The sequence below is a fragment of the Cetorhinus maximus genome, chromosome 12, assembly GCF_964194155.1.
Source record: "Cetorhinus maximus chromosome 12, sCetMax3.hap1.1, whole genome shotgun sequence".
NCBI lineage: Eukaryota > Metazoa > Chordata > Chondrichthyes > Lamniformes > Cetorhinidae > Cetorhinus > Cetorhinus maximus.
Window position 1 is genome coordinate 106,946,848 of NC_135890.1, and position 13,986 is coordinate 106,960,833.

General features: G+C 43.2%; 1 protein-coding gene across 3 annotated transcripts in view; it reads right to left on the reverse strand.

Annotated features, from left to right (window-relative positions):
- The window catches only part of p2rx2 (purinergic receptor P2X, ligand-gated ion channel, 2), a 78,731-nt gene that overhangs the window by 3,245 nt on the left and 61,500 nt on the right, over positions 1-13,986 (reverse strand). For 2 of the 3 annotated variants that reach the window (XM_078554307.1, XM_078554305.1), the window contains 2 exons: positions 3,966-4,031; positions 2,822-2,899 (listed from right to left, as the gene is read on the reverse strand). In XM_078554307.1, the coding sequence (XP_078410433.1) occupies positions 2,822-2,899; positions 3,966-4,031 (144 nt within the window). Of the gene's footprint in view, positions 1-2,762; positions 2,900-3,965; positions 4,032-13,986 lie in introns of those variants that run through there. The other variant, XR_013578211.1, reaches the window with a different exon arrangement.

Genomic DNA, 13,986 nt, shown 5'->3' on the forward strand with positions numbered 1-13,986 from the left:
CTATTAGCCTGGTTTCTTGCAATCCTTTTTGTAGCCATTCACCCCTTTCAGGGAAAACAGTTGTCAAAGCCTTGCTTGCAGGGTCTTTTTGTGCAATAAACTATCAACTCTTTCTTTTCTGTAGATGGGCAAGTAACATTGGTGTTTGTCATCTACATGAATGTGATAATTGACATTTATTAATTTATCTATGTAGACAGAGACGATTATTCCTCTCTGAACTTGCATTACCAGGTGGTAAAGCATATTATGGACATTCACCAACCAGTTTGTTTTCAGCCAATAGTAACCAAGTTGAAGTGAACATCTGTTGGCTATAAAAGAACATCTGTTGAAATTCCATAAAAGAATATATAAAAATATATATATATTTAGAAAAAAGGCAGATCTCTGATTCATCACAGAAGGTACTTGTCATAATATTACTAAACTTGCTGATGATACTGGATCAGATGACAAGAGAGGATGATGGCATTAAAAGGTATCTGGACCAATTAAGTGGTTGGGTAAGAAATAACAGATTTTGATGTAGATAAACGCAAGTAGTGCATATTAAGACAATTATATAGCAAATTTGCAAAGAAAAGGATCTAGATTTGATTATTGACTATTCATTGAAAGTGAACGCCTGGGTATGAAGCTATTGTTGCTGATAACTTGGTAGTCCAATGCATCAAAAAAAAATTCACAACAACTTAAAATAAGTTGTTACATATTTGTAACTTTGCATGTAAGCTTTATGGACACTGATACATTTGTTGGGCTTCAAGCAGAATGATCATCATGGAAGATTCCAGGATTTCAAATTGAGGGGAGTTTCACAGATTTTTGTTGGGAGAAAAAAAGTGTTGAAATTAACAAAAAGCATAGATAATCTGGATATAAGGAGGCTGACTTAGGCTAGCAGACACATAAAATGAGCATTCATAAAGAATGAGAAAATAAAATTTTTAACTCCTATAGAAGCGGATATGTGGAATAGACCCTCAGAGGTAACGTTATGTTTGTTAATTTAGTTAAGTGGCTAGTTAACAATAGAATTGAAGCTATGTAGATTAGGAGATATGCAAATAATCAAATGAACACACCATTGAACACTATGGTGTGTATACTGCTGGGACCTATGGAAAACAACCATCCTTGGTGACAGTACAGGGATGGACACATGGGGGAGAATTTTCGGCTCAGCGAGTGGGGGCAGGGCCCAGTCGCCAAGGTGTAAAATGACGCAGGGTGACGTTGGATGTGCATCCCGACGTCACCACGCGTCATTTCGATTTTCAATTTGGCAGGCGCGCCGAACTGTCAAAGGCCTGCTAAGGCCATTAATTAACTAATTAAGCCTATTGAGAAAGCTGCCTGCCCAACCTTAAGGTTGACGGGCAGGCAAAGAGCCCAGGCAACCTTCGCATTTTTCATGGAACCTCATCCACAGGCGGGATGAGGTTTCATGAAGGGTTTATAAATTAAATAAAATTTTTCATTAAAGTTCATTGACATGTCCCAGCTCATGTGACACTGTCACATGAGGGGACATGTCTTAAATTCTTTTTTCTTTATTAAAATTTTTCAAACTTAAAACTTATCTCCCTGAGGCACCTCTGTGAATGTAAAGTGGCTGCGCGGACCAAATCAGGGGTGCTGATCTGGTCCGCGCCCGCCCCCCGCACAACACCCCCCGACGGGGGGAAAATTCTGCCCGTGATATAGAAGTTTACTTGATTACTTATGAGAGATGGAGACATTTTGAAGAACTTTCCTAGGTGATTGAATGGGGTTGTATAGAGTCTACAATATAACAGATTGTTCATATTCTAAAGCAGGAATAATTCAATGGCATTTTTTCATATGTTGCTTTTTCATCTTTGCACCATTTCAATATATGGGCCATTTGTTTCCTTTCCCCTGATGCTTCCCTATGCCATGCATCTTAATTAATCAGTCTTGCTATGTAAACAGCTGTATAATATGGGTAAACTGGAGATCACTTTCTGATACTCCTTTTCTCCCAGAGCAGATCATCTGCCATTGGTATCTTCCTCCGAAACCTGGCCAAGAGTTCTTTCTCTGCCACCAGGGTATTTATCGTCACCTAGTATACCTTATTGTGTAGTAGATTGTGAGAAAAGATCTCAATTCTATCTCCATATAGTCTAGATTGGCATGAGTGCTGTACTGCAGGAATGCTGCATTGTTGAAGATGCCATCTTCCAACTAAAACGTTAAACTGAAACCACATCTACTAGTTCAGATAAACAACCCCTGAAGACATAAAAATTTGATATGTCATGGCTTTAGGACATTCCTAAATACCTGACTGCTAATTATTTAACCCTGAAATACAGTCATTACTGTTATGTAAATGCAGCAGCAAATTTGTGCACAGCAAGCTCCATCCAACAGCAAATGAATGAATAACTGGACGATCTGTTTTTTTATGATGTTGATTGTGGGAAGAATATTGGCCATCACAACAGGGGGGTTTCCTGTTTTCTTTGAATAATGTCATGGGATTTTTCATGTTCACCAGAGGTGATTGATGGGGCTTTACTTAAACATTTCAGCTGAGGAGTGCCATCTCTGTGAGACAGCTCATTGGTAAATCCAAGTGCTATATCATTGAGGCCACCAAAATATTGTCAGTTCTGAGCTGCACTCCTAGATGGGGTGAAATCAGTTCCATCCAGAAGTACACTTCCTGCCAGCTGACCACAGCAGCTATGGAGAGCTCCACTGCTAAGTCGCAGAATGAGAAGGCTACAAACAATCTCAGTGAATTCCATCAGAAAATGTCCCCGAGTCTGATTAGTTGTATTTTCACCTCTTCAAACTTCTTTGCACTGTAGACTTCATTCTTGTTCATGAAGGTCAGCAAAATCCAGTCACACAGGAATGAACCCTAAGTTCAGAAAAGACAGATGAATTACTCAAAAACATTTCATGTACAACTCTGATTACCAGTGAGCATTGATTGTTTACAGAGGACAATGACTGGCAATCATGTAATGTGGCTTTTGTTTTCAGAATGGTAAGTGAATGTGGGCAACTAATTAGCTCAATTGGTTGGATGACTAGCATGTGGATTAAAGGCAACAGCACGAGGTTTAATCTCTATTCCGGCTGAGGTAGGATCAGGGCCTGCCACCTTGTCCTACCCATAGTAAAAAATATCATGGCGCTTTGCCATGTTTTGGTGAATAATCACCAAGGACCTGCTTTCAGGCAAGGAACTCTTGAAAAAGGTAAATGTATTCCTTAAGAATAGTGACATCTTGAGTTAATTATGGTTAACCTCATGATAAGTGGAAGTTAAATCTGTATTACAATGACACCCATTCAAAGCTATTCAGTCAAAACAATCCAATGTCAACTTCCATTTCAAATAATGGCATTTTATTTGTACATGTTTTTTCCTCTAGCCTTTCCCACTCCTAATGCAGACTAACATTGGGATACAGTTCCATGGGATAGATTACTCTCTAATGCCTTTCCCAAATTGTTATTCTTCATACATGAGGCTGGACAGTGAGTTTCAGTACATTATTCAACCATAGGCAGCATCACAGTTGGTCCTGATTCTTTCTTGGGAAGAACAAATTTCTCTCCCAATATTTCAGATGATCAAAGTTATAGAAAGGGGGCAAAATGGTTACATAGTACAGATGTTTTCTGATCTGGAGCCAGAAATTACAGGCACTCGCCAATCTGCAAATTTCCCTTATAGCAACTGAACTCTAATTGCCTTTAAGGTGTGTTTACTTATAGCAAATAGGCTTTACAGACCTACTTCAACACAGTTTCACCTCAACAGCAGAATAATACATTGGCAGAAGTGTTAGCTCACAATGTATGCACAATTTTACATGCACAATGTAAAATGTACATCACGTGATTTACCCTGAGCAATGCCACAGAAGATCCCCTAAACGGTATATAAAACGTAAAGAAAACCAGAAAGTACTTACAACTCCAATAGATGTAAGAGCTGCAGCAATACCGATAATTGTTGGGACAATATCAAACTTTCCTGCCTAGAAGAAATGAAAATTGAAGAATTTCAATTCTCTTTTTATTGTCATTTTGCAACTGATAATTTAATGTTTTTGCATTTGACACCATTTAAATGGACACAATATGAAACACTGTATTAATTGGAACATTTCTGTGGGTTGGTGTTGCACTGTCGTAGTGTGTTAAAGTATCAGAGTGAGGTGCCACAAAGGTTAAGGCTTCCTCTAATATTTTGATTTACAGATCCATGATATGGTGCTATGACATATCTTAGCTTTGCTCTGCACCTGATCCTCAGAGGAGGATGTGGAATAGAAAACAGATCCTTTGCTGAATTGCTGTCATAAGACTCTAACTGGTTGAGGGTTCAGAAGTTGCTCACCATTTTGACCACAGGTTTGTGCTGTGAACACATCTGTTCATGGAGAAAGGTAGAAACATAGGGACTTGATATTCTATGTCCTATTATTGGTAATATGGCAGGCTAAGATATGGTCCTTTGTTATTGATAATAAGATACAGTAAGGATCATAGGTGTGTGTTATATACAGTAACCACACTGAACATTGGTGACTAATTGGGCTATTCCTGTAGATCATCAATTAATTGATACACTAGCATTAAAACTTTAAAATGCTTATCATTGTATGTTTTCCTGTAACTCACCAGAGTTTCTGTATATTCTTCAGGGTAGCTTATTGACTATGTAATTGTACATACTCCTAGTTAATTCAGCAGATTAAGTGTATCCAATGAGTTACTAGAAAATTCCACTTAGAAGGCAAGGGCTGTAGGTGCACGGGAAACACCATCATCTTTAAATTCTCCTCCCTAGTCATGCACCATCCTGACTTGGACATATATCACTGCTTCTTCAATGTTATTGGGTTAAAATCCTGGAACTCCCAACTTAACAGCAGTATGGGATTACCTACACCAAAATTGACTGCAGCAGCTCAAGAGGAGGTTTACCACCACCATCTCAAGGGCCTCTAAGGATGGACAACAAATGCTGGCTTTGCTTGTGATGTCCATATCCCAATAATGAGTACTCACTGTGGAGTTCCTCTTTTTTTCAGGGTAAGTTTCTCTGAAACTATACAAAGTTCCTGTTTATTCAGCAGATTGAGGGATACTTGCTATAGCTGCATAGAGTTGTTTACTCACTAGATTAAAGTTTGGTTGCTGTATCACTGATTGGAGTTCTAGATTATTCAGTCAAGTATTACCTGATGTGAAACTTTACGGAATTCTTCATTCTACTGAGGAACGATTTTAGCTGTGCTGTTCTATGGAATTACTCATTTTTCAGTAAAGATTTACTTGCGCACAGCTCAATCACACTCTTCTTCACTTTAATGCCTTTGTCCTCATTAAAATAATTGGTCTCTCTCACTCTGATCATTCCCCCTGGTATGGCCCATATCTCAGTTCCCTTGCCTCTAATTTGCCACACTGCTTATCTGACATCCAGGGCAGATTTTAATCCAGGAGACAGGAATCTTACCCAGCGTCTGGTGAGCTGGCAAGAGTCCCACATTGCCTTTTTTGGGAAAGGCCCACTGTATTTGGTGTCAGTCAGTCAGGCACATAAGTGGCCAGCGAGGGATAAGGAGGCCTTTGGTGTCAGGGTGGGAAGGCCATTCATGAGTCTTAACTGGGACAGAGGTGGGAAGGCAGCAGGGTCCCCACCCAGCACCCTCCAACTTGATTAAATGCCCCACCCACTGCCTCCAAACTCACTTCGGGAGGAGGCATTAGATTAAATTAGCAGAAATTTCCTCAGCTAGATATTGAGAAGACCAATGCCATTGGCTTCAGATCCCTGCTACATTCTCTATCCCCTAGCCACCAACTCCATCCATCTCCAAGGCAACTGCCTGAGGCTGAACCACACTGTTCACAACTTTGATATTGTATTTGACCCCAAGATGAGCTTCCAACCACTTACCTACTCCATCACCGAGCCGACCTACTTCCACGTCTGTAGGATCGCCCAATTCCACAACACCTCAGCTCATCTGCTGCTGAAACCATACCTTTGTTACCTCAAATTTAACTATTCAAATGCTCTCCTGATCAGCTTCCCACCTTACTCTCATATAAACTTGAACGCATCCAAGACTTTGTTGCCTGTTTCCTAAAATGTACCAAGTCCCATTCACCCATCAGCCCTGTGTTTGCTGACCCGCAGTAGCTCCTAGTCTGCAACAGTTCCATTTAAAAATTCTCGTTCACAGAATCACAAAGTTTTAATGGCACAGACGTAGGCCGTTTGGCCCATCATACCTGCGCCAGCTCTCCAAATGAGAATATGACCTAGTGCCATTGCCCTGTCTTTTCCCCGTACCCTTGCACATTGTTTCAAATAATCATCTATTGCCCTCATGAATGCCTCGATTGAACCTGCCTCTACCACACTTCCAGGCAGTGCATTCCAGATCTAAAACACTCGTTGTGTAAATAAGTTTTTTCTCACGTCACATTTGCTTCTTTTGCAAATCACATTAAATCTGTGTCCTCTCGTTCTTGATCCTTTTCCAAGCAGGAACAGCTTCTCCCTATCTACTCTGTCCAGCCCCCTCTTGATTTTGAACATCTCTATCAAATCTCCTCTTAGCTGCCTTCTCTCCAAGGAGAACAGTCCCAGCCTCTCCAATCTATCCTCATAGCTGAAGTTTCTCATCCCTGGAACCATTCTTGTAAACCTCTTCTGCACTCTCTCCAATGTGTTCACATGCTTCCCATAATGTGGCCCAGAACTGTACAGAATACTATAGCTGAGGTCTAATGAGTGTCTTATATAAATTCAGCATAACCTCCCTGGTCTTGTACTCTATGCCTCTAATAATAAAGCCCAGGATACTATATGCTTTATTAACTGCTCTCTCCACCTGTCTTGCCACCTTCAAGGATCTATGCACATATACAGCCAACTCTTTCTGCTCCTGCACCCCCTTCAAAATTTCACCCCCTATTTTATATTGTCTGTCCATGTTCTTCCTACCAAAATGCATCACCTCAGACTTCTCCACATTGAACTTCATCTGCCACCTATCTGCCCACTCCACCAACTTGTCTATGTCCTCTTGAAGTTCCACCACCATCCTCCTCGCAGTTCACAACACTCCCAAGCTGCGTATCATCTGTAAACTTTGAAACTGTCCCCTGCACACCAAGATCTAGATCCTTAAAATATATCAGGAAAAGCAAGGGTCCCAATATCGACTTCTGGGGAACTCCACTACAAACCTTCCTCCAGCCCAAAAAGTATCCACTGACCATTACTCTCTGCTTCCTATTTTTCAGCTAATTTTGTATCCATGTTGCTACTGTCCCTTTTATTCCATGAGCAATAACTTTTCTCACAAGTCTGTTGTGTGGCACTGTATCAAATGCCTTTTGAAAGTCCATGTACACCACATCAACAGCATTACCCTCATCAACCTTTTCTGTTACCTCTTCAAAAAATTCCACCAAGTTAGTCAAACATGACTTTCCCTTTAGAAATCCATGCTGTCTGTTCCTTATCAACCCATATTTTTCCATGTGACTAATAATTCTGTCTCAAATAATTATTTCTAGAATCTTGCCCACCACTGAAGTTAAACTGACTGGTCTGTAACTTCTGGGCTTATCCTTACAAGCTTTTTTGAACAAGGGGGTAATGTTTGCAATTCACCAGTCCTCTGGCACCACACTGAGAGTCTAGGGAAGACTAAAAGATTATGACCTGTGCCCTTGCAATTTCTACTCTCACTTCCTTCAATATCTTTGGATGCATCTCATCTGGTCCCACTGCCTTGTCAACTTAGTACCAACAGTCTATTCAGCACTTCCTCCTTGTCAATTTTTAACCCTTCTAGTGACAGATTTTCTTCGTCTGTCACCATAGCCTGGGTAGCATCTACCTTCTTGGTAAAGACGGATGCAAAGTATTCATTTAATACCTCAGCCATGGCCCCTTCATCCATGTGTAAATTCCCTTTTAGATCCCTAATCGGCCCTTCTCCTCCTTTTAACACCCTTTTACTATTTATATGTCTATTGAAGACTTTGGGATTCATTTTTATGTTGGCTGCCAGTCTTACCTCATAATCCGCTTTCATTTCTCTAATATGCTTTTTCACTTCCCCTCTGAACCTTCTGTATTCCTTTTGGTTCTCAATTGTATTTTCTACCTGAGACCTGTCATAAGCGCATTTTTTCTTCTTTATCTTAATTTCAATCACCTTCTTTCATCTAGAGAGCTCTGGATTTGTTTGCCCTACCTTTCCCTTTCAATGGAATATACCTTGACTTTGCCGAACCAATTATTTTCTTGAAGGTAGCCCATTGTTCAGCTACAGTTTTTCCCACCAATCTTTTGTTCCAGTCTATCTGGCCCAGCTCCGTTCTTGCCCCATCGAAGTCGGCTCTTGTCCAGTTAATTATTCTTACTCTGGATTGCCTATCGTCCTTTTCTATCATCATCCTAAACATACAATACAATGATCACTGTCTTCTAAATGTTCTCCCACTGACACTTGATCTATTTGGCCCATCTCATTTCCAAGAACCAGGTCCAACAGTGTGTCTTTTGTTGTTGGATTGGACACATACTGCTGTAGAAAATTCTCCTGAACACAATCTAGGAACTTTTGCCCCTCTCCGCCCTTTACACTACCACTGCCCCAGTCTACATTCGAGTAATTGAAGTCACCCATTACAACTATAATGCTTGCATTTCTCTGTAATTTCCCTGCAAATTTGTTCCTCTATGTCCCTCTCACTATTTGGCTGTCTAAAGACAACACCAAGCAATGTAATTGCACCTTTTTTGTTCCTTAGCTCCAACCAAATTGATTCTGTCCTTGAACCCTCTGGGACATCCTCTTTCTCCAGCACTGCAATGCTGTCCTTAACCAATACCGCCACCCCTCCTCCTTTCCTATCTCTTCTGAACACCTTGTACCCAGGAATATTTAACACCCTTCCTTGAGCCAGATAACTGTTATCACTACAACATTATATTTTCCACATGACAATCTCCCCAATCTTATACTCTGTGCATTCACGTCATTCTTGTTTCAAATCCCACCATGGCCTTGCCACTCCTTAAATCTGTAACCTCCTCCAGCCCTACAATTCACTGGGACCCGGAGCTCCTCCAATTCTGTCCTTTTATGCAGAATCTGTAATTTTAATCACACTACCACTTGCTTCATGTCTTCTGCTGCCCAGGCCCTAAGCTCTGGAATTCTCTCCCTAAACCCTGTTGGGCCAGGTTCTCCCCTCATTTACGACACTCCTTAAAACCTACCTCTTTGGCTATGCTTTCAGTCATCTCTCCCTATATGGCTAGGTGACAAATTTTGTTTGATGATGCTCCTGTGAACCACCTTGGGATGTTTTACTAAATTGAAGGCACCAAACAAATGTAAGTTGTTGATGTAATTGTATAAATTGCAGAATAATATGGGGAGGCGATGACATTGTGGTATTGTCGCTGGACTAGTAATCCAGAGACCCAGGGTAATGCTTTGGTGACCCAGGTTTGATTCAGCCACATCATGAAGTCTCATGGCATCAGGTCAAACATGGGCAAGGAAACCTCCTGCTGGTTATCACATACTGCCTTCCCTGAGCTGATGAATCAGTGCTCCTCCATGTTGAACACCACTTGAAGGAAGCACTGAGGGTGGCAAAGGCGCAGAATGTACTCTGGGTGGGGGACTTCAATGCCCATCCCCAAGAGTGGCTCAGTAGCAACACTACTGACTGAGCTGGCTGAGTCCTAAATGACACAGCTGCTTGACTGGGTCTGCGGCAGGTGATGAGGGAACCAATAAGAGGGAAAAACATACTTGACCTCATCTTAACCAATCTGCCTGCCACTGATGCATTGTTCCATGACAGTATCGGTAGGAATGACCATTGCACAGTCACTGTGAACACAAAGTCCTGCCCTCACATTGAGAATACCTTCCATTGTGTTGTTTTGGCACTACCATCTTGCTAAATGGGTTAGATTTCAAACAGATCTAACAATTCAAGGCTGGGCAAACATGAGGCAGAATTGTACTTGAACACAATCTGTAACCTCATGGTCCGGCATTTCCTTCACTCTACCATTACCATCAAGCCGAGGTTCCTGGTTCAAGGAAGAGTGCAGGAGGGCATGCCAGGAGTAGCACCAGGCATATCTAAAAATGAGGTGTCAACCTGATGAAGCTATAACACAGGACTACTTGCGTGCCAAACAGCATAAGCAGCAACAGATAGACAGAGCTAAGAGACCCCATAACCAATGGATCAGATCTAAGCTCTGCAGTCCTACCACATCCAGTCGTGAATGATGGTGGATAATTAAACAACTCACTGAAGGAAGAGGCTCTACAAATATCCCCATTCTCAATAATGGAAGAGCCCAGCACATCAGTGCAAAAGATAAGGATGAACCATTTGCTACAATCTTCAGCCAGAAGTGCCAAGTGAATGATCCATCTTGGCCTCCTCCGGAGGTCCCTAGCATCACAGATGCTGGTCTTCAGGCAATTCAATTCACTCCACGTGACATCAAGAAATGGCTGAAGGCACCAGATACTGCAAAGGCTGTGGGCCCTGACAACATTCCGGCAATAATACTGAAGGCCTGTGCTCCAGAACTTGCTGAGCCCCTAGCCAAACTGTTCCAGTACAGCTACAACACTGGCATCTACCCGGCTGTGCGGAAAATTGCCCAGGTATGTCCTGTACACAAAAAGCAGGACAAATCCAACCCAGCCAATTACTACCCCATCAGTCTACTCTCAATCATCAGTAAAGTAATGTAGGGGATCATCAACAGTGCTTTCAAGCAGCACTTGCTTAGTAATAACTTGCTCACTGACGCCCAGTTTGACCAGGGCCACTCAGATCCTGACCTCATTACAGCCTTGGTTCAAAGATGGACAAAACAGCTGAACCCCTAAGGTGAGATGAGAGTGACTGCCCTTGACATCAAGGCCACGTTTGACCGAGTGTTGCATCAAGGAGCCCTAGCAAAACTGTAGTCAATGGGAATCGGGGAAAACTCTCCGCTGGTTGGAGTCATATTTAGCACAAAGGAAGATGGTTGTGGTTGTTGGAGGTCAGTCATCTCAGCTCCAGGACATCACTGCAGGAGTTCCTCAGGGTAGTGTCCTAGGCTCAACCATCTTCAGCTGCTTCATCAGTGACCTTCCTTCCATCATAAGGTCAGTAGTGGGGATGTTCGCTGATGATTGCGCAATATTCAGCATCATTCACAACTCCTCAGATACTGAAGCAGCCCATTTCCAAATGCAGCAAGACCTGGACAATATCCAGGTTTGGGGTGACATGTGGCAGGTAAAATTCACGCCACACAGGTGTAAGGCAATGACCATCTCCAATAACAGTGAATCAATGGCATTACCATCACTGAATCCTCCACTACCAATATGCTGGGTTTTATCATTGACCAGAAACTGAACTGGACTAGCCATATAAATGCTGTGGCTACAAGAGCAGGTCAGTGACTAGGAATCGCGCCACAAGTAACTCACCTCCTGACTCCCCAAAGCCTGTCCACCATCTACAAGGCACAAGTCAGGGGTGTGATGGAATACTCTCCACTTGCCTGGATTAATGCAGCTCCCGTAACACTCAAGAAGTTTGACACCATCCAGGGCAAAGCAGCCCAATTGATTGGCACCATATCCACAAACATCCACTCCCTCCACCACCGTCGCACAGTGGCAGCAGTGTGTACCAGCTACAAAATGCACTGCAGGAATTCACAAAGGCTCCTTCAACAGCACCTTCCAAACCCACAACCACTACCATCTAGAAGGACAAGGGCAGCAGATACATGGGAACACCACCGCCTGGAAGCTCCCCTCCAAGTCACTCACCGTCCTGACTTGGAAATATATCGCCGTTCCTTCACTGTCGCTGGGTCAAAATCCTGGAACTCCCTTCCTAACAGCACTGTGGGTGTACCCACACCACATGGACTGCAGCAGTTCAAGAAGGCAGCTCACCACCACCTTCTCAAGGGCAACTAGGGATGGGCAATAAATGCTGGCCCAGCCAGTGAAGCCCACATCCCGTGAATGAATAAAATAGAAGTGTTATTTCCTCTGGCTGCAGTTTCTTTTTTCTCTGGAAGTGTGGGGCTAAATTTCTGTGCAACTGATTGGAGATCCAATGGCGATGCCCTTTATTCAGCAGGGTTAAGGTGAAATGTAATATTTAGATGACATTCACAGTAGGTCATCTTGCTTTTAGTGACAGTTTCAATTAGCAAAACAATGCTTAATGAATCCTGGATCTGCTTTGATTGCTTTAATGGTTAATGGGAAGTGTGAGATTCTAGACTGTTTTGTAAATTTTCCAATCCGAGATAATCCAGCCAAATGGAACGCCCTTTGTTCCTCAAGCTAAAAATTGCTTACTCAGTCCAAACCAGGTGACTTTCTGGTTAATACTACAGCATGTGGTGAAGTTCTGAACTAAACCATCACAAAGTTACAGTTTTCTTTAGTATGCATCTTTTCTCTGCTTTCCTGTGAAACTTTGTAATTTCAATAACAAAAAGCTAGAGTTCAGCAATTTGATTTCAATGATTTCATTGTTAATGATAATTTTACTAGGCTTTGAGCCAGCACAATGTAGATTTGTCAGAATGAGCATCCACCTGAGTCTCCCAATGCTGAAACAGCCAGGTTTCTGGGTTTAGCACCATTTGCACATTATGGATCAAATGAACACATGAATAGTGCCTTGGATGGGAAACTTCCCCGCGAGGAGCTGCAAATCGTGTGACAGGTCTGCAAGAAGCTTAAAAGAACATTGAACTTTTACTGACATCAAGGGCAGAATTTTCCCATTGGCTTAAGGGGGCGGGCCCACGTGTAAAATGACGCACAGTGAGGTCGGGCGAGCATCCCGATGTCACGGTGCATCATCGCGATATTTTGGTGGGCGGACACGCAATGATCTCCAATGCGCGCCCGCCATTAATTAACGGGCTACTTAAAGCCCTTGAGGCACCAATTGACTGCGATTTTTTGGGGCTTGCGCGATCTTCAGGTCGTCGCACGGGCGCAACAGGCAGGCGGGTAGGACACATTTGTATAAACCTCATCCACGGGCAGGATAAGAGGGCTCAGTGGGATCGCGAATGTGCTCAGATATTTAATTTGGAAAGTTACTGATACTTGCCTGTGTGAGCAGAAATACTTCAGAACTCATACCAACTGCTTGGACAGGATTCACAACCTTCAGGTAGCACTCTACAGTGAAGAATCGTTTTTGGGCCTGTAGGTTTCAGGAAGACTTCCCTTAGTCTGGGAATGGGAGCTGAACTCTCCACTGGAGGCACCTCCTCTGAGGAGGAAGGGAGGGCCAGAAGGGGGAGGAGGCCAGGAGTGCACATTCAGCCTCCAGGGGAACCACCTTTGGGAGGAGAGGCGCAGACACAAGCACAAGGGGTGCAGGGCCAACAGGGAGTCCAAGGCGGAAGGGGCTGCAGAAGATGCCACTATCCTGCTGCCAGAGTTTACAGGCGGCGAAGCAGCTACCTCAATATGTCTAAGGTGCAGTGCTGAAGGAGGCTCCGTCTCTCAAGGGAGACAATTAACTCTATCAGTCAGGTGATAAGCCCTGAGATCTCTAACTGTGTGGGTGGACACCCCATGCCAGTGGCTCCACAGGTCACAGCTGCCCTCAACTTCTAGGCCTCTGGCTCTTTCCAGGGCTCAGTGGGTGATCTTTGCGGTGTCTCCTAATCAGCTGTCCACACTTGTGTCAAGCAGGTGACAGATGCTCTATTCAGATGGGCATTGACTTTCATCCACTATCGCTGGGACCAGGCCAGCCAGACACAGCGAGCCAGATGCTTTGCAGTGATTTCTGGCTTCCCCCGTGTCCAGGGTGCTATAGACTGTACACATGTGGCCATCAAGGCACCAGCAGGTGAACCCGGTGCCA